This window comes from Mirounga angustirostris, unplaced genomic scaffold, assembly GCF_029215605.1.
Source record: "Mirounga angustirostris isolate CCGP_5_RB_7025 unplaced genomic scaffold, mMirAng1.0.hap1 SCAF_1, whole genome shotgun sequence".
NCBI lineage: Eukaryota > Metazoa > Chordata > Mammalia > Carnivora > Phocidae > Mirounga > Mirounga angustirostris.
Window position 1 is genome coordinate 15,511,407 of NW_026991709.1, and position 22,052 is coordinate 15,533,458.

At 40.4% G+C, this 22,052-nt stretch overlaps 1 protein-coding gene across 9 annotated transcripts in view; it reads left to right on the plus strand.

Moving 5' to 3' along the window:
* The window catches only part of GRIK1 (glutamate ionotropic receptor kainate type subunit 1), a 382,316-nt gene that overhangs the window by 270,784 nt on the left and 89,480 nt on the right, over positions 1-22,052 (plus strand). For all 9 annotated transcript variants that reach the window (XM_045863608.1, XM_045863610.1, XM_045863609.1 and 6 more), the window contains 3 exons: positions 1,957-2,010; positions 5,182-5,355; positions 13,946-14,089. In XM_045863608.1, coding sequence (XP_045719564.1) covers positions 1,957-2,010; positions 5,182-5,355; positions 13,946-14,089 — 372 coding nt within the window. The remainder of the gene's footprint in view (positions 1-1,956; positions 2,011-5,181; positions 5,356-13,945; positions 14,090-22,052) is intronic.

Consider the following 22,052-nt stretch of genomic DNA (forward strand, 5'->3'; position numbering starts at 1 on the left):
CAACTGGTGCCCAAATGGCTCCATAACCAAATTTTAAAAGAAAAGTCAGCCCAAGTGAAAAGCTAAAAATTCAGGTGCCTTTTTGTTTCTTTTTCAGTTTCAGAAACAATATTTTAAATCTTAGTGTCTAGCCCTCTATCTTGACATAAAATTTGCCCAGTCCTCTCTGAAGAGGTAGTCTTGACTGCAATTACACTATCTAATGACTAAAGTGAAAAATTGGATTCCTGACTGACCCCAGCAGGTTAGCTCCTTATGCTCCAATGATATAAGAGACCAGCTAACAAGACCTCACTATGCATGGCTTTAAACATTATTGATGGCCCTAAAGCAATTCTACCCTTTTTAAAATTCCTCTGGTCTCCACATTAGCAGAGAGGGCAAAAGAAGTGCAGGATTGGTGTGTCCTGTGCTGTCATGGAATACCCTCTTCATTCTGTATTCCTTCTCACGCAAAATCATTCGAGTTTACATATCTTAGGCACTTTCTAGGACCTCTGATAACACGCTGTTGTCTTTCCTGAGACCTTTCAATCCATCTCTTCAGTTGAAGTTGTGAAAGCCTGTTCTTTGGTGTGAGTGGACATGTTTTCCACGGAGTGTGTTTCTCAACCACTGCTGTGAAATACAGAAACCCAGGCTCTTCTCTGAGGAATTCCAGTTCAGGATGTCTCTGTGATGGAGTCGAAGAATATCTGATTTTAAAACTTCCAGGGGCGCCTGGGTGGCTCAGTTGGTTAGGCGACTGCCTTCGGCTCAGGTCATGATCCTGGAGTCCCGGGATCGAGTCCCGCATCGGGCTTCCTGCTCGGCGGGGAGTCTGCTTCTCCCTCTGACCCTCCTCTCTCTCATGCTCTCTGTCTCTCATTCTCTCTCTCTCAAATAAATTAAAAAAAAAAAAAAAATCTAAAACTTCCAGAGGGGATTCTCATTTGCATTCAGAGTTTATCAGAGTTGTGGGGAAAACTGCCTTGGAAATTTTATTTCTGAGACTTCTCTGTTTATTTCTATACAAATACCGAGAAATGGCACCCAAATAGTCCTTTGCTGACCTCCCCCCACCCAAGGAAGGTGATACCCTTGATTTAGAAGATACAGAAACCTTTCCTTATCTCCAAATCATTTGCAACTGTTTCTTCTCAGTGGACACCATTTCCAGGAATCTAAAAGTAAGATCACATTTTAATAAACTTACTCTACCTAGAACCGTTGTCCTTTCTCTTCACTCCTTTTCCCCCTTCCCTACCAGGTAAAAACAATACACACAGAATGTCTGGAACTGTCAAGATCCCAAGAGGTAACTGAGGTTCAAAATTAAGACACAGTGTGACATTTGTACAAGAAGAGTCCCCATCCTTCTATCTATAAACAAATCCTCTTTTCCCCTACTCATACTGTGGGATAAGATGGGAAAGCAGTAGAGAGAAAGGCTTCAGAGATATGCATATGTATAAAACCTCTTTTAAATATATCTACATACCAGTATTGCAATTCAGCATTTAATGAGTTCTTCTCTGAGGCAGTATGATAAGTATTAAAGCTAAGGAGATCAATAAAATATCTATCTAAGCATAGGGTTACTCAGACACTTAGTCAATAAGGACAGCAAAACACTGTTATTAAGGTCGGATCCAAATATTAAATTTGTTGGCGCATAAGCTATTTTTAATTTTTTTACATTTAAATTAGACCTACCATTTCAATGAAGATCGAACATATGAAAAAGATCATCTAATGAAAGAACACTGGATGGAGGTTAATGGCCTGGATCCTCATCAGCCCACATCAGCTCCCCATCAGCCACTGATCTGTCTCAGGTTTCTGATCTGCTGAATCTGTGGATTTCCAAAGCCCCTTCCTGCTCTATGTCCTCAAGCTATTGCAATTTCCTAGCTAATGATCTATTTCTTATTATAATTCTGTTTCTGAGTCTTTCCCCTTATTTCTCTTTTGCAGATTCTGTTCATGGGCATGATGACTGAGTACTATCACTACTTTTTCACAACCCTGGTAAGCACTTCAGGTGGAAATGAATTCTATGTTATAGGAAACGTCTCCAGTTATTTCAAAAATCAGCCCCACCAGTGTCAGAGGCAGGATAGTGTCATGGAGAATTATCTCACTTTCCTAAGAATCCTGTAAATCCAGAAATGCTGAACAGCAGGTTCTTTCTTTCTTTTCTTTTTTCAACTAGCATCAGTGCATGTGCATCTGGAAAGGGATTAAAATGATACTTTCATTAAATAGGAACTGTCAAAGTGCAAACTAGTCAAAAAGAAGAATCATCTACATTTTCTACATACATTAGAAGGCACACTAAAGTGTATCTTGGCTTTTTTGATCCTTTGTGATTTACTTGCTTGTGTCCAGTAGATAGCTAGGTTAGCCAGGGGTCACCGACCAGGTGTTTTGAAGATCATCAAGAAAAGGAGCATGGGAGATGCTTTGCACAGCGAACATTTTTCACCATTAAAAAAAAAAAAAAAAAAAAAATCATGGTTCTGAGCCTAAGAAATTCAAAAGAAACCATAACATCCTAAATTTTGAGATTATCATATCAAGGGAGAATGATTCAGGGCATTTAACACATCAAAATGATGTGATAGCTCTCATTCAATTTTAAAAATCACACACACACACACACACGTGCGCGCACACACTCCACTTTCTCACAGGAGAAGAAAACACAAAACCAATTTTCTTTGTTAATCTGTAACAGTGTGTCCAGTGAAACCTACCCAGGTTCTGGGAAATTTCCTAAGAGTAACATTTTACCAAATGAAACTGGCAAGGTAAGCTGGTGAGTAAGGGAAATAAAAGAATTTGGGACGGGAAGCAGGCAGCTGTCCTTGAATACATACTATTGATGGAAGCAGTGAATTCCACTCCTCACTCAAGTATCTCAGGAAGCATGAGGATACAGTGGACATCGTGAGACCAATGTACTGGGGCAGGTGCCAAAATCATCACTGTTCCAGAGCTTGGGGCAAGGGAGTGGGATGCAGGGCAGAAAACCTTGAACTAAAGTTTCCATGATCGTCCCTCCCATCATTGACATCCTAATTAGAGCTTCTGTCAGAACAGTTGAAGAAACCCTTGAGAACTCCAAAGCATCTTAGTCAGGTCACAACTAAAGCCCTTCCCCCATCACCATGAACACCTGGGTTCTGCTCAAGGCAGCATGGACACCTGCCTCAGAACTTTCTATCATCCCTGGCTGTGCACACTCCTAAGAGCTGGTTTTGTTGAAATTTGAGAAAGAATTTGAGCAATGAAACCTGAAAAGTCTGGTCTTCAAGGAGACAATTTGGGAACAAACAACTTGCCCTCACAGTCTTCTTTTTTCGTTCTTCACTGACAAGCAGATGTTAAAAATCGGACCCTGGACTTTCCATATTCTATATTGCATAGGAACCTCAGTTTGTAGGTCAACCTAATTTTGCACCTGTGTATAGTATTCATTTTAACACACCGCATTGTGTACTGTGGAGTCCATGAGGGATACCATATGTATCCTGGAATTTTCTGACTTCTTGTAGTTTGAGTAGTTTTCCTTCCATTCATTGAGCATGTTAAAGGAAATCATTCTTTTTAGGGTCTTATTCTTTAAATTTACTTCGTTAAGCATTTTCCTTTGGTTTTATCTGCATTCTGCCATGTTTTGCTTTTTATATTTTTACCATTCTTGCCCATGAGCATTGATAAAACTTAAAGAAGAAAGAAAGTTATGTAGTACGAGGGGGGAAAATATAACACTTGAGAAGGCAGTACTCCTTTTCTGATACTGAGCCAGAAGCACAGATCTGCCCTCCTAAAGCTCTACAGTCGAATCCAACATTATCTTGGGAAAGGATAGCAGTGTAAAGAATTATTCAAAAGAACAAATCTGTGCGTATCTTCTGCAAATACAGATCATGAGGTGTTTCTGAAGCTACTTCTCCTTAGGAACCACGGCCATCACTGATCATATACTAACTTGCATTGCACTTCCATAAAAGAGTTACACTGTTAGGAAATTTTTATGGAAGTTTTTCTCTTCTTTTTTCCTGTTAAATGTTATGAAAGTTTGGTTTATTCTAAATGTGAGATATTTTTAATGACATATGTTAGAGTCAAACCTTTCTTCACAAGAAGAAAGTTGACATTTTATATCATTTTAAATATGAATCAACAAGGGCAAGTCGGTTAAGCATCTGCCTTCAGCTCAGGTCATGATCCCAGGGTCCTAGTCAGGCTCTCTGCTCAGCGGGGAGTCTGCTTCTCTCTCTCTCCCTCTGTCCCTCCCCTCCACCCCCACCGCTCATGCTCTCTCTGTCAAATAAAAATAAATAAATAAGTAAATAAAATCTTTAACAAAATAAATATGCATCAACATAAACCTCTGGATTACACTCAGCCTCATCTGTAATGGAAAACACGAGTGGGTTAAACTTTTCTTCCTGAAACATTGTCTGAAAGGGAATTAGTTCTACTGTTATGATACTCGTGTTCACACAACCCTATGCTCCAGTTTATTCTCTGAAGAGAACCCTTCACTTCTTACTCAGAGCTTGCATCCAGTGAACGTTCTTCATGCCCTCATTGTATGGGGCACGGGTCAATGAGCCAGGAAATGGTATTTTTTTCCTGCTGGAAGTGATCTTCCTATCACATGCATATGCAAGTTCAAATTTCATCTCCTTTACAAGATCTGAGGCAGCAAGAAGTGATGGAGAAGAGCAGTACTGCCACTGACAATTGGGTCATCCTTGGACTGGTCACATCACCACTCAGAACTTCAGAGTCTTCATCTGTAAGATAAAAGCATTGGACCAAATGCACACAGAGATTCCTTCCAACTCCCCAAACGCTATATTCTAGAAACAGAACTCTAACTTCTCAGAATATTGTAACCTGTGCCCAAGGGCATACTAATTATTAACAGCCAAATTCCTCTTCCTGATTTATCCAAATTCTGATAGTATTGCAAAAAATAGAGGCAAATGAAAACTGCTCACTCTTAGAGTTTCTCAGGCAGCGTGCAAGGGAAGAACAATGGGAAATGTTCTTTCATGAAGCAGTGAGAAGACAGCTATTTTAGTTTTAATCTACCTGTTGCTTCTGCAATCATTATTCTGTTTTGCATAAAGAACATTGAAAATGTTAACTCTTTCTTCTTTTGTCATTTTTAATACTGTGCAGGACTTATTTGCTTTAGATCTGGAACTCTATAGGTACAGTGGTGTAAACATGACTGGGTTTCGGCTGCTTAATATTGACAACCCTCACGTGTCCTCCATCATTGAGAAGTGGTCCATGGAGAGACTGCAGGCCCCCCCCAGGCCGGAGACTGGCCTCTTGGATGGCATGATGACAGTAAGTAGTCTTAAAATAAAATCATTTGAGATGATGTTTGCATTCCTTTAGGGGTTAGGTTAAGAATCTCATATGACTTCTATAGTGTGAGTGAAAGTATTATAACCTGTGCCTTGACTTGAATGAAAAAAGAAGGAGTAAACTTTTTAGGTAATTTGAAAGCCTATGCAGGGTTACTATCAAAAACTGCTGCTTTCAGCTTTCTGACTGTACGTGCCTTTGACCAAAAAAAAAAAAAAGTTAACAGGAGTAGCCATCACTGTCAGCCAAATGGAGACAAATAAGAAACCAAAGCAAGGCTGAGTGGAGAGAGTTTTAGGCCTGGGAATGTGGCCTTGGGAAGGGGGGCAAGGAGAAGAGGAGCAAGCTGCCTACAAAAGTGATGCAGAACCAGTTTGCCTTCCTCATTTCTGCCGCATCTCAGCGAGCGGTGCACACGTGGAAAAACGCCAGATTCACATACTGTTGGTGTGTTCACATTCTTCCTGCCTGGATATGCACAGGAACACCTTTGCAGACATTGACAGTAATTCACACCAGCCATGTGTTCCTCTCAAAGCGGATGCCAGGCCCACCTCCTGACAGGGGAGAGGTACTCTGCTGAACAGATAAATTGCAAACTGCCTCATCAGAGAGCTTCTCACTAACATCAGTTGTCTTTTGTTGTCAAACGCACCTACCCTAGCTTTATTTCTCTAATGAAGCTCCCTGCATGATGAAGAAAAGAGCAGGAAATTTTTTTTAAAAGCTTTCTATGTAGGAATCGTGTCATCTAAAGGGAAAGATACTGGGAATGTGGGCAGGTAATAGCATTTGAAATTGGCAAAGTATTTCATTCTCTGTTCCCATCCTCGGAGAAGCACTCTTGCTTTTAAGATGCAATTTACCGATAACTGATCATCTTGCAGAGAAATGAACTTGGGATTTCTTTTCTTTTTCCACCATTTTTTATGAGAAACAAATGAATAGAAAAAAATAAATGAATGAATTAAGTGGTTCTGGATGATTCCATGTTCAAGCTCCCTGACTGTTTTTCTTTTTTTTTTCTTAAAGGTTTTATTTATTTGACAGAGAGAAAGACAGCCAGAGAGGGAACACAAGCAGGGGTAGCAGGAGAGGGAGAAGCAGGCTTCCCGAGGAGCAGGGAGCCTGATGCGGGGCTCGATCCCAGGACCCTGGGATCATGAGCTGAGCTGAAGGCAGACGCTTAACGACTGTGCCACCCAGGCACCCCTCCCTGACTATTTTTCAAACCTGAAATAACTCTTAAAGAATACAAAGTATTCTGAGAGATTAATGATGGAAAGCATTTTGATACAAATGAGCCTTGGGTGATTTGAAACATTGCTTTGAATAGGAGCAAGTAAAGAATATCTAGGGAAATACTAGACCTTCTAAAAAGGAAGGGGGCAAGCTAGAGAGAGAGAAAAAAAGAGTCAGAGACAGAGAGGTATGCTAATACACCTGTTTCTCTCTTCTTCCTCTTGGATTTGTAATTCCAGTGAGTTCAAATATGGCTCAAACCCTCTGTCCACCTACCTTGCCTCCCAGTGAGATTTCTACCACAGGCTGAGATCTCCAATAATTGTTACCTGTCCTTGGTATATACCACTAAAAAAGTTACAGTTTGGATCTGTTAACACAGCATGTGGACTCATGCCAAACATTAAATATTCATCACAAGAATGGCTTAATTTACCAAAAAAAGCATCTATTACATTCAATTATACTTAGCTGACAGGACAGTTTGTACATATTGACTGAGATGAGGAAAATCATTGAACAAGGATAGAGCCACGCAAGTCACACCAACTCAGGCCAGGCATGGGGTTCTGCTACTCCCCCAGGACTGCTGCCAGTGGCCTGGACAAATGGCAGTCCCATGGGCAGAAAGCATGGTGGAGCCAAGTCCCGATGGATGGAAGAGGTCCCGTTTTGCCTAAAGTTTACTACTGTCATCTCACCTAAGAAAAGGATTTCTAGTCTTTGTTGTTGCTCTTGTTGTTGTTATTATAAACTATAAAAAAGGAAATGGAGATTTATCAGAGCAGAAGAGAAGGGCTCACCAGGGCACTAAATGTGGGGAGAGTAGATATATCAGGTCATATCTATACTAGTCAAAAAAAATGGTAGAACACAGCACCCACTCGAAGTCGGATCCCATGCAGATTGGTCTTCCCCCAGTTTTACTGAGATAGAATTGATGTACTTCATTGTATAAGTTTAAGGTACACAGCATAACAGATTGACTTACATATATTATGAAATGATAATTGCAATAAGTTGAGTTAGCATCCATCATCTCATAAAGACACAATAAAAAGAAAAAATATATAGTTTGAAATTGATCCCATGAAGTAATATTGACCTTTATTTACTCGAAGAGGCCATTTTGCAGTTCACGGTTTCCTTTTGGCTTCTAGTAAAGGCGGCCAATTTGGGGATGTGGAAACTGAGTTATAGCGAGTTTAAAGGGTAGGTTTAAAAGTATCCAGTGGACTAATCTCTGAGTCAAGAGAGCACATGCCGTGTCCCCAAGCCAGGGCCCAGATCTAACAAATCTTTGTTCTCAGGTTGCCTCTGTACTCAAACCATTTTCTTCCCTACCTTCCTGATGAAAAGCCCCGTGGTTTCAGTTCCACGGGGTCTGTATTCCTCAGATCTCATGGCTCACTCTTTCTTGTGTCTGTAGCATTTGTGGTTCTCACTGCCCAAAACCCTCCCCTGTTCCCATTTGTTTAAATGCATTTCAGCAGAGAGGCCTGTTATTCTCTCTCCCATGGCCTGTCTTCCTTCACCCTGTAGCCCTATGACCTCATATGCTATATTTCGATTTGTTTGCTTCGTGCCTTCCCCTACAAGAACATAAACTCCATGAGGACAGAGGCTTTGTCTTTTTGTGATCTGTTTTATCCCCAGCACTAGAAAAGCCCCGGCACAAAGCAGGCTTTCAATAAATATGTATCTAATAAGGGAACTAATGCTAAATAAATAGGAATTGAGCTTCTGCTAAGACCAAGATGTTACATGAAAAACATTCATATAGCCCTGAAATAAGTCTGTAAAAGTCCAAAGAGAGTTCCTATAAATAAAAAATAGGCATGCGTAGTGAAGATAAAGATTATCCTGAAGTAGACTAACAGCTATTTATATTTAAGTAATGCCATTACTAGAATAGAGTTGTGTTCTCTGAAATCATATGCATTATATACCACTACACTCCAAGGCGAATTTTCCTGTTGCCTTTTATAGTTATATGTGCTACATACATATACAGATGCTTGTATGAATATATAATTTAGAAATTTTTTAAAATATGTTTAAAAATACCCATGTGTTTTTACTTCCACCTACTTATCTAATTTCCTCTTTCATATTTTTAACTATTAAAAATTTCTTAGAACATCACACACTAATAATATCTTCAAGTAATATTATATATGTCAAAACATATCCAAATCTGAAAATCATGTCCAAGCTGAAAAATTTTGACTCCAGACTTAAGATGCATAGATCTAATTAATGAAAAAAAATATTGACTTTAAAAATAGGGTCAAAATTGTGTTAATTAAGAAACCTGGTACTGAGTCAATAGAGTTCAAAAAGAGTGAAACTCGTTATTTACAATATCCTGAGATTAAAAAAAGAAAGTGTTTTATCAACTGAAGTGTTAACTCAATAGAAGCTTGGAGTAATTTTACAAAATCTACTTCATTTCTTTTCACTACATTTAAATTTCTCTTAGCACTTGGCCTGATTCAATCTACTGGCTTTTGGATAGACTGGGATAATGGAGTGGCCCATTTTTAGGTGGATTCCTCTCTGATTGTGAGCAAAAATTGTGTGTGATTCAAATAGTGCACGGGAATCATAGAAACAACACAACTTTGATCTGTCATTGGCCTTCCCGGTTCTTCAAATGCCTTCACAGCATCAAGTTCAGTCAGTAGCCTTATGTTACATGTGAGCATTTCCTATAATCATGATCCAAGAGGGAGGCACCTTTGAGTGTCCACCTGAGTGTCCACTGCTGATCCCGTGATGAAAGACAACAGGCTGTGGAATTCTGTGGAAAAAGCAAGATCTTGCAGATGAGGAAAGCCTAGACTAAGTCCTGGCTATGTCCCCTGAATAGATAAATGACTTGACTAGGTTATGTAGCTTCTCTGAGCCGCTTGCTTATCTGTAAATCTGTGTAATAATCCTTTACAGTGTTACTTTACAGATTAAATTAGATAATATATACAAAACCTACAGGACATAGAATTGAATTTTCCTGGATGGTACCTGCTTCTACACCAGTTTGTAGTGAATAAAGGAACAAAAGACATTCTAAAATGCAGAGGCAGAATCCTTACTTGTTTACAAGAGACGTATTTCTTGGCTTGTGCATGTAGCCCAAGATAGCTCCTTGCCGGGGACCTGTGTGACCTTGTGTGACCAGGGGAATCACCCAGGTGTGCTTTCCAACTCCACATATGGTCCTCTTTTCCCAATTTCTCACTGTGTCTCTCAAAAGCTGAAAAATGCATATTGAAATTATAATATGCCAACCTTTGTGCCACGTTTCACTGGATTTTCTAGAGTTGCTGCCCTAATTACTGAATTTCTAGATTGTGAGTACTTGATTATATCTTTGCTACCTTCCCCAGACCATTTTCAAACCCCAGTTTACTTGTGGGTTGCTCTTGCCAGCATTCTGGATGCTCAGGATGTTCACTGCCTCTCCCACCACTTTGGCTCCCCGGCAGCATCCACCCGCACAAAGGAAACTAGCTAATTCATACTAAGAGACAAATTCCTGCTAGCACTATGCTGTGGTGAGATATTAGGATTTTAATAGAGGAATCAGTGAGAGAGTAAATTTAGGAAATGACGGGGAAGGGTGTTATTTGGGAAAGCTTCTCTTTTAGAGAACTGCCTTGTCTATCCATATCAGGTTAGTGAATATTTCTGAATTTCCAGAGAAGATGGGAAATCTATACTTTTTGCCCATTTGCTCCACAAAGACTAAGTTCTTCCTTCAGAACTCCAATCTCCTCCAGTTTTTTCCAACAATGTTACATACCAGGAAGACAGCAAAATGTAAGGAGTCTATAAAGCCATATCCTGCTGTTAGTCCTCATTCCTAAGGGGCCACATCTCACTGGATTGCGTTGGGATCCCCAAGACCACATTCAGGTTTGATGATTTGGTAGAAGGACTCACAGAAATCAGAAGAGCTGTTAAACTCCTAGTTGACAGTTTATTACAGCAAAAGGATATAGATTAAAATCAGCAAAGGAAAAGGTTGCAAAGGGCAAAGTCCAGGAGAAACTATGTGGAAACTATTAGTGGTCCTCTCCCAGGAAATCTGCATTGACAGTACTTCAATCTCTACAGCAGTGATGTGGGACCACATGTATGAAGTGTTGCCAACCAGGGAAGCTCACCCAAGACTTGGTGTCAGTCAGTCACATAGGCATAGAATATCCCATCGCTGACCTTACTCAGTCTCTAGCCTTTCCAGAGGGCAAACTGATATAGCATGGGCCAGGGCCCCAGATGAACAAAAATAGGCATTCACCATAAATCACATTGTTAAACTGTCTAGCATCGCCCATTACCCCAAAGAATACAGAAACACTGTGATCAGGCAGGACAGTCCAAGGTTTCGGACATTATCTCCCAGAAGCTAGTCAAAAGCCAGTCCTTTCTTTGGAATACATAGAGTGTGAGCACCCCAGTCCTGCTGAGTTAACCCTTTATTGCCCACTGTTTTGATAACCAAAACATGGTGTGAGACTGCTTTTCATATGCTTGTTTCATGATCCATGTTGTGGTAAAGAGATTTTCTTAGGGGCACTGAGTAATGTGGTTTCATCCAGGCTTTTGATATAAATAAAATGTGAACATAAACACCTTTAGAAAAATAAAATCTGAAACACAGGCCAATTTCTTTTATATTTACCTAAAATGACTCGAGAGTTGCTGCTCAGTAAGCTAGCCTCCAGCACAGAACTAAGAAGGGAAGGAAATTCAGGGGTGGTTTATTAGTGCTATAAAATAAGTAGAGACATGTCTCCTCCATCTAAGAAAACATTGCATGTCAAAGGGAAGCGTGGTTTTAGAATAAATGGTTTTCTTCTTTGAATTTGAAAAGGACTGATCAGGCCCATTGTTTTGAGTCACGTTATTACCCAACCCAGTGTGGAGGCAGCCTTAACAAAGAAAGTCAAAATCCTTCCTAAGCCCAGTTTATGGAAAAGCTCGATCAAAACTTCACTCCTCACGCTTCTCTATCAAATCTTTCAATTAGTGAATTAGTGAATAAACATACAAATTTGGTAAAAAAGTATATTCCACTGCTAAAATGGTCCAGGCCCCAATAGGATAGCAATTAAGGGCATGAGTTCCAAAATCTAAGTTTACATCCTGCTTTGAAATTCTCACTTGCCTAGTAAGTTAGGCAAGTTATCAAAGTTATTTCCTAAAGTTCCTTCTCCAAGTCTCTATTTTCCTGTTGGCAAAATGGGGACAATACCTATTTAAAGGCATCGTTTCAATAATTTAAGGTGATGACATGTGTAGAATGCTTATAATGCCTGGTGTGTAGTAAGTTGTCCATGAACAGTCACCATAATTGAGCTATTACTGTAATTATTAAGTCATCAGACAAATATTTGCTTCAGAGGCAGCTCAGCCTCATGGTTGAGAACATAAATCCTAGCACCAAATTCCTGGGTTTGAATCTTGATCTTCCCACCACTAGTTTGGGGACGCCATTTAACCTGGTCATATCTTTACCCATAAAGGAATAAAGGTTATGGTGAAGATACAGTGTTTGCAAAGTATTTAGCGAAGTACCCGACGTATAATAAGAATTTGATAAAAGTCACTATTATTATTGATTGAGTTTCAAAAAGTCTCATTCTGCCAATGGATTACTCTCCTTCAATTACACCAAATTAGCATAGCAGAGTAGTGAAGAACATGGGTGCTAGAATCAGATAGTCATGGGTTCAAACCCTGGCCAGGCAGCTGATTAGCAGAGTGGCCTTGGCCTAATCACCTAATTTTCCTGAGCCTCAGTTTTCTCATCTATGAAACTGATTGTATACCAGATTTGAGCGGAAATGATTAAAACATTTTTTTAAGCTTTAACAATCACCACCACCACCACTACCAACCTAACTTCTATAGGTCAATCATATAAGTGAAACAATTTATCTTAGAAGCACATCTTAAAACCATGGGATTATACAGTTCTCATAAAAATGTATTTTATTTTGAGGCATGAAATAACATTAGTTCCTTCAGCAAACATTTATTAAACAACTTTAAATATCGTTTATGGGCCAGTAGCTGTGTTATCAACTAAAGAATGAAGTGGAACATTTCTGCATTCACAAAACTCATGTTCTTATTGAGAAACTGCTGTCACTATAAATGCATATGGAAAATGCAAAGATAGAGATTGCACAGGATATAGATTTAAAGTGGGGATAAACTCTGGACTCACAGATGGCTAAAGTGTGAGATGTAGTAACCCTTACCCTCTCTTTCCACTTCCATTAAGACATGCTCTCAATAAGTGCATAGTAAATGTTGAGTGAATCAACAGATTTCTGGGGGAAAAAACAAACAAACAAACATAATGATCTTTGATTTAACTCTACCAATTACCGGTTATATGTAGGACCCCACACAAGTCAATATCCTGTCGGGGGGTCAGTTTTTCTACCTAAGTAGTTTTATCTATCTGTTCTGTTGATTTGGGGAGATTGTTGAGAATTTCAAATGAAGTTCCAGTGAAAATCCTCAACTAAAATGTGAAGGTATTACACAATGTTATCCTTGAAGAAAACCATAGAGCAATACTTTTCATAAAATGCTAGCAGTTTTGTGTGAAATTTTGCAAATGAGAGAAATTTCATGAGGAGGGGAAGAATGAGATGCTCAATGCCCAAAAGCAAGGACTACTTACACTCTCTATCAAAAAGCAAATGCTGACAAAAGTAGGCATATTCCACGCAAGTTACACAGGTCTGTGGTCAAAAGGTCTTCCACAACGTGCTGTTGGATTTGATTCCACAACTCAAACCTTCTTGATGCCGGTAAGTGGAAGTGACCAACAAAGTATCCCTATTTGGAAATTACCTATTAGCTTTGTTAGCATCTGTTTCTTTCCACCAAAGAGAAACAAGTAAATAAATGTATAAATAGGTATAAGTCCTGAGAAACAAAATCTGATATTGAAATGTTGAGGTTTAGTAGCTTCTAACTCAATGTGGTTGATCTTAACACCATGCTTAACATAGCAAGTGCTCCAAAAATGTTTGTTCCCTGAACCAAGTCTTTTTTGAGGTGTTTTGTTGTTTTTTTTTAAGAACTCAAAACAAAGCAGAGCTATCACTCCAATTTACTGTGGAGTATGAGGTATTATTTTAGAGAAAAATAGCTATCAGAGAGTGAAAACTGTTCAGCTGGAGAATAAACAGTTGTTGCGATCAGACAAATAGGAGATAAGGAAGCAGGTAGAATGATTATGCAGGTAACGGAAGGGAAACAAAGGTGGAATTGAAGATGTGGTGTGTGTTTTCTTCCACAGACTGAAGCAGCTCTGATGTATGATGCAGTGTACATGGTGGCCATTGCCTCCCATCGGGCTTCCCAGCTGACTGTCAGCTCCTTACAGTGTCATCGACACAAGCCATGGCGCCTTGGACCCAGATTTATGAACCTAATCAAAGAGGCAAGTGCTACTCATTCATGGCCCAGTTCTTTCCTAGCCATAGTGATTTGACTTGTTCATTTAGTGTGGTCTTCCCACATGGCTCTGTTGGCACGATATCTATACAAGAGGAGAAACTATCATCATCCAATCTGCTGGGATTTCACTGATAAAAGACTGTTGACCAGGAACTTTCTAGTGTGATGATGAGAAGTTCAAAAAAGCTACCAGATCATAACATTCACCTCCCTTCATCTCAACTATGGTCTCAGTTGCTGCTGGCTCTCCTCCACATATGCTCATAAGTTCATAGGTGCTTATTCCATGCCCCATTGAGACAAAGAGTGGGTTGGCCCATCACTGCAGGGTACCAGGGATAGTTCTCACATTATCAGTCCATAATTCCAGTGATTTTTTTAAATATCAGGTTGTATAGGACTGAATAGAAGGACCTCTTTGTCCTAATGATATAATAATTATTTTGCCATTTGTCAGCAAACCAGGAAAGTCCAGTCTATTCAAAACTTACCAAGTGTACTAAAAGATTTTCAAGAGTACAGGGTATTTGGTGAAGGTGAGTTTTTCATGATTACCCTGGGATCCTGGACTATCCCCTACAATTTCCTTTTCTCTGATGTATTTGACTTCTCTTCATCAAATCCTGTTCTAAGACCCTGAGATTCCTCATAGATATATATCCTTGGATTATCTTTGACATCAACATACATCTCAGGGTGTGTCTGGACTTGACAAAATGAAACAAGGCTTAACTGAGTACACACCGTACTCTGTGTTGTTGCTCTAATGTTTTCTCTATAGGAGGCAGAAATTTACCTCTCAAATGAAGAATACCTTCATTGCCCTCTGTATTGGAGAAGGCTGAGTTGAGACAAAGCCATTAAAAGAGAAGAATGGGAGGGACATAGTGCAAGAGAAGAATGCCCAGCCAAGAGCAAGGAGAAATCCTACTTTGGGCTCCATCTCTGCTGGTCTCTTTAGCACCTACAGATCCTCTCATGGTTTGTTTAATCTGCTTCCCCATTGACCGCTGCCTCTGATCCATAAGGGTGAGAACCAGAGAAGCAGTATGCATGAGGTTTAACACTACTCAGGCTCCAGAGCAAGCTGGATCTAGGGTATGGCAAGCAACAAAGACTACCCTGGGTACCTGATTTAAGGAGGCACTCACTCTCAGGTTTGAGCTTATAGGAGACTGTGAGGGAGTACTTCCTTAAATTTTGTGCCCTTGGGAACCTCTCTGATCTCACTGTAGTCCTGGCATGGTTGCTTGGGTTTAAATCCCAGCTCCACTAACATTTATGAGCAATATAATCTACACAAGTTACTTAAACTCTCGTGTCTCGATTTTCTCTTCTGTAAAATGGAAATAACACCTTCTATGTCATAGTATCATTGTGAGGATAAAAATAAGGGTGTGAAGAACAACACAGAAACATAGTAAGAATCTGAGATATTAGCTCTTCTCTTACAATTGGGATACTAATAATAGCCTCATTCAGTTTACTGAGTGTGATGCCAGGAATTTAAACCCGGCAACAACAGCAACAAAGAAATCACAAATAGGCAGGAAATGAAATAACACTTTCTGATGGCTACACAAATCTGACATACTGTGCCTAATGGAAAAACATTGCCCAGCCTCTGCTCTCCCTGCAGCGATCATGGCTAGGTCCTGAGTCGCCATCCTGATCACCTTGATCTTTAACAAGAAAACAGCTGGTTTCCTTTCATCTCCTGCCAGTGCAAGGAGAGGCAGGAGGCCACATGAAAGCTTAGGATCAAACACTTGGAGCACCCCAAGCACCTTTTTGCTTGTACTTAGGCTGCATAAGAAAGTAAAATTACCAAGCCACATTGAAGGATGTTTAAAGGAAGAATGAACTCCAAGATGAGGGACCACATCGAAAGCAAGAAAGTATTTTACCATCTTTTACTCCAAAGAGCAAATTCCCCATTCTCAGGCTCCACAGTTAGGGGTTGAAAGGAGAGGCGGGTCATGGATTAAAAACTTTTATCGATCATCTCTTTTTTTATCCCGAGTTACGATGCTCTATGTCACTCTTGGCAGGCTATAGAGGTACCTGCAGAGATGGGATGGGGATGACCAGGAGTAGTGTCCCAGTCTGTTGAAAGATTGCACAGAGTGAATTCTGAGACAGGCCAAAACATGCAAAAGTCAGAGAATGTAGATGTTTCTTTCAAGGAGTACATAATTCAACAAAACTTGGCAGGCATCAGGTTTTATTAAGAAACATGAAATAAGGCGCATGGTCCTAAAACTTCCCCGGGTCCTTTCTTTTAGTAACTCTCACTTTCTAAAGGATTTCCAAACTCTAATCAGAAATCATGTAAAGGAGCAAGTCAGCAGATTGGATTGATGGGGTGAAGATCAAATTCGTCACAGGAGGTAAACTTTCTGAGCTCAGAGATGGTTGTGTGTGCACTAATCCCTGATAACTTCGCACATCATTTAGAATCAGTAAGCCTTTCAGACAAGTCTTTCAAGCTAACCATCCTTCAGTGTTTCAGGCTAAACAAGTGTATTAGGAGATTATAAATTCCTACCCAGCAAGGAGTACTGGGGCTCCATTACACAAGTAACATTAACTTGGCAAGACAGGAAACTATCTTCTCCCAAACTGGAAGATGTAGCTTCTACTATCTACTAATATAAATTCTACATAAGGGAGTAATGGCAGGATTCCTTTGAAGCTATCCTATGTCTGGGATAAAACCTACACTCATCAGCAGGATCTGCAGGCTCCCCAGTGATCTGGTTCCTTATCTGTGCCATCCCTCTCATCTCCTGCCCCAACCCCCAGCATTTACTGAACCTACTGGGGCTCCCTGAATTTGCCGTTAGGCTCCTACCAGATTCTCTTGTTTCTGACTGAAAGGCCTTTATGTCTCAACTCAAGTGCTAGCTTCTGTGTGCTTACCTTGACTCATAAATTTGGGCTCCTTACCTCCATTATAGTTGTTGTTAGAGCACCATATTTACTTACATGTCTATTTCCAAGCTGTGCTTTTCCAGTCTTGTTTCCCTAGTTTTTGAGTAAGACTTCGCATAGAATGAACACCCAATAAGTAGATGCCAAACAAGTGAATAAACTAATAAATTAATGAATGAACAAGCAAAGGAACTGAAGAACACATGCAACCTATAAGCAAGTACTTTAGGACACACTCAGTACGTGAATATCACATCCAGAAACAATCCAATGAGGCAAAAACCAGGATCAGCGAGACTTGCCTACCAGGACCATAGGTTCTGGTGGGACAGGGAGGCAGGGATCTGAGGAATAGGCCAGCCTATTTAACTCTGGCACTGGGAGCACAGACCCCAAGATTTAATTGCAATTTGCTATCAAAGTGAACTTTGTCATTGAGGATCTTTGCTCTCAGATTCCTCTTCTAAAAATTTTAGATAAAAAAACCCATTCCATATGTTCATGGGGATTACATCTATGTATAGCCTAGCAAGATGTGTGGTATGTGGTGGTTGCTCAATTAAGGGCAGCTACCATAAATGGAATGTCCTGCTAAAAAATGTCTATCAGGTAAGGCAGTTGTCAGGAAGAAATGAGGCAGTGCATATGAAACATTAAATATATTGCCTAGTGTAGGTAAGCACTGCATGCTTGCTATTGTTCTTATTGGCATCGACATTATTGTTACTGGAGCCCAAGATGAAGTGCAGTAGTTGTAAAAACGAGGACAGGACCTAACAGTGGAAAGTCAGGAGTTCTGTGGAGATAGACATGGCACAGAAGGCCAACTGCAGTGATGCCAGGGAATGAGGGAACTTTCAATCATGGAGCATATGCATGATTGTTCAGGAGGGACCCAAAACATTAGGTAACCAGCAACCAGGTAGAGTTATCAGAAAACCCCGGCAAACCACATCTCAGGTTAGTCTGAGAAATAATAGCTGAATGTGGGGGCTTAGGAAGCAAAAGTACTTCCTGTCTGTGGTCAGAGTTACTCTGGACCCAGAGTAACTTCCAGCTGGTTGTGGGGCAATCAGTGGGAGCAGCTGCAGCAAGAGCGAGCACAGTGAGGCATGGAGAAGAGGCTCTGTAATCACAGGTTCTGGGAAGGGCAGTGAACAGTGAGTACAGTGAAGTGAATCGTATACTTTAGATTATGTCAGTGGTTCTTAACTATTTTCTGGGTTACAGACCCTATGTTAAAACTGTCTTAATTGTTCCCACGAAAGGCATACAAATTCATCTGCAATCTCAGGGGCCTTATAAACACCCTGGTGTGCCTGAAACCCATGTTAAGAGTGTCTGAATTGGGTGTTGAAAATAGAATTTGGTTGAAAGAGTGTTCCAGTATGGTGAACGGCAAAAGTATAAATGAAGCATAAAGAGTTCTGTTGGGGTCAGAAATAGTGGTCCCATGTGGAAGTGGCGAGAAATGAGTTAAAGTAAATGTGGAGAGACAAGTGGTGAAAATTGCCTGCTGAGCTGAGAAATTCAAACTTGATTGATAATTGATTGGTAGTCACTGTTCTTGAGGCACAAAAATATGGTATTTCTGATAGTTTATCTTGGTAGCCTTCTGTAGGTTTGATCAAAGCAGATAAACCCACAAAGATTATTGAGGGATTATAAATATCTTGGTTTTGAAGTGATCATCATTCATAAAGAGCTAAAGGGGGAAAAAATTGCTCAAGAGAAACATACGAGTATTTCTTGACTTCTTCCTTAGGTCTAAATTCTTACAGCTATGAATTCACTTGGTTGTCCTGCTGCCACCCTCACATCAGAAAATTCCCAAATAGAAAGAATCTTGTTTTATCTATTAAATCTATTATTGCTACATAAACCCAATGTCAATAAACGACAACGTTAACTAGGATGCCAAACAAACACAACTAGTGGGACAATAAAAACAATTTAGTTTTGTTCCCACTGTCCACTTAAAATTATTCAGTGAAAATTGGCATATTTTACATGATTTTTGTGTTTACTTAAGGTAATGACAGTCCTAGAGTTCCTTTAAGTGGAACCTCAACTTAGTAATTAAAGTTCTATTCTAATATTAATCAGAAGTCCAACTTGATTTAACATCAAATTTCTCTTCCCTTTGAGCTCCAGTCTGCTGGAAGACTAGAGATGTGAAGGAATGTGATTTGTGGTTGGTTTCTCCTCTTTCTCCCTTCCTTCCTTCCTTCCTTCCTTCCTTCCTTCCTTCCTTCCTTCCTTCCTTCCTTCCTTCCTTCCTTCCTTCCTTCCTCACCAAGCCAGTAGGTGTTGTACCTCCTACCAGGCTCAAAGAGAGTGAGGACACTTTTACTTGTTGGAACTGCTCTGTGCTCTCTGCGATCAACAAATAGTCTAAGCTAGTGTCCCCAGGTGGGTCTGGGGAATTCTTTTTTTTTTTTTTTTTTTAAGATTTTTATTTATTTGACAGAGAGAGACACAGCGAGAGAGGGAACACAAGCAGGGGGAGTGGGAGAGGGAGAAACAGGCTCCCCACTGAGCAGGGAGCCCAATGCAGGGCTCAATCCCAGGACCCTGGGACCATGACCTGAGCCGAAGGCAGACGCTTAACGACTGAGCCACCCAGGCGCCCCAGGTCTGGGGAATTCTTAAACCTAAGTCTTTTTTTTTTTTTTTTTTTTTAATTTTCTTTGACTCTTTATGATTTTCTGTTGGGCAGTCTTTCCCGATGTTTCTTTGACCCAACCAATGGATCTCTTTTAGATGGGAGCGTATGGTGTTTCCTCAGTCCTGTGACATCCAGTGGTACAGAGCTTCCTCACCCCTGTAGCTAGTCCTTGACTATACTCCCCCTGAGGCACTCTGGATTCAAATCTGGCACCCACTCATTCCTTCCTTGGGTATCCTGGGAGTGCCTCTGACCGTGATGCAGCACTTCCTGGTTGGCCCTCACCTCAGTTGGTCAGCTCTTGAGTAGTCCTCTTTTGTCACCTAGGAACCACACCACAATCCATAGTCTACCTTGACTTCCTCATGTTTGAGCCAACCATTGGTCTTCTCCTCCAACTGCAGCCAACTTGTTTCAGATTTCTCTGAATGGCCCCCTGAAATCCTACTTACCAGCATTCAAAAATGGCATCCTGAAGGCAGAAGAGTGTGGACTCAAAGAGAGGCAACAGCTCTCTCCAGAGAAATCTCTCCAGCAACTACCTCTACCACAAATGTGATCTCTTTTATAAATCTCATGGTCAGGTCCAAAAAATCTAGGACAATCTCTGATGGGCACTTCCTTTGTACCTATGCATAGGGAACTTGGGAGTATTTATCTACCCACTCTAGTATCCTGATATCTATCATATTGGTAACTAGGTTGAAACATTACAGTAAAATAGAACTTGTCACTCAAACCAGACTTCTACAGGTTGTCCAAACTTCTCCATCCACCTCAGAACACTCATCTAATTAATTAAGTCCTGTTCATATTCTATCCTAAATGTTTTGCAAACTTCCTTGCCCACTGCCCTCATCATTTCTCACATGGAACAACCCTTTTATAACTATTGTCCACATATAAAGTGGGCATATAAAGTCCACATATAAAGAATGGTGTACATAAGCGAGTAGTAGGTATTCCACCCTCTACAAACTACACTTACTTGTAGTTTTCTTCATTCACCCTGCTTTTCTCACATAGTGAGACAGATGGGCTTCTCTTTTCTGGACTAAAACCTGCCTTATGACACCCCTTTTGTCATATGTCTTTCAGCCTGGAAAGCACTGCCTTTCATTGTTTACTTGGGCTATCATTTTCTCTAGTGATCCTCTCCGAAACCTGTATTTGGGGATGATCCTCCACTGAACTCCATAGCTACTTTACATCTCTATGTTAGCACTTAATGTGCTTCATCCAGACACTGTAAGACCTTTCCCTAGAACAAGGACAAAGTCAATTTATCTTTGTGTCCTCAGAGCTGTGCCTGTACATGGCAGGCATTTAAAAGATGCTTATTGAACAGAACCCAGAAAGCTAAAATCCACCAAACTCTTAATAAATTTTGCTGAGCTAATGCTTACTTTTAAACTATATAAATAGTTCCTAATTGATCTGGCCCAAAATAAATTTACTATATAGGAGTGAAAATTACTTCCAAATGCTTGTGTATATGGGATATCACTGAAAATATGGACTGTTTCCTGCCACTGTTTCACCATGAAATTGTAATTTATTTATTCTATTTTGATGAAGTGAAGATTATTAATTTGAATATATAAATGAGATCATTGAATTTAAGATTTAAAAAATCAAAGCGTAGAAGATGAAATTCTCGGGGTGCCTGGGTGGCTCAGTTGGTTAAGCGACTGCCTTCAGCTCAGGTCATGGTCCTGGAGTCCCGGGATCGAGTCCTGCATTGGGCTCCCTGCACCGCCGGGAGGCCTGCTTCTCCCTCTCCCACTCCCCCTGCTTGTGTTCCCTCTCTCACTGTGTCTCTGTCAAATAAATAAATAAAATCTTAAAAAAAAAAAAAAAGAAAGAAAGGAAAACAATAATGAAATTTAATTCCATCCCATCAAGAGAACAAATTTCTCTATTTCAGGCGGAAGCTGTTCTCTTGACTGGGTCATCTGGAACATGCCCCAAGATGGCACCTCACATTGCTTTTGTAGACACGGGCTCTTTATTTCAAAGATGGAGGATCTCAGTCAGCCGGTATAAATGTGTATTAGGAAATCTCACTGTGTTAAATGAGTTCTAAAAATAACAGATAACTTCTCGGTAGTCAACAACGATGAAAGAGCTGAGATTATAGAAGTTAAAACTTTAATAAGCAGGGTGCCTGGGTGGCTCAGTTGGTTAAGCGACTGCCTTCGGCTCAGGTCATGATCCTGGAGTCCCAGGATCGAGTCCCGCATCGGGCTCCCTGCTCAGCGGGGAGTCTGCTTCTCCCTCTCCCGCTCCCCCTTCTTGTGCTCTCTCTCTCTCTCTCACTCTCTCTCTCAAATAAATAAATAAA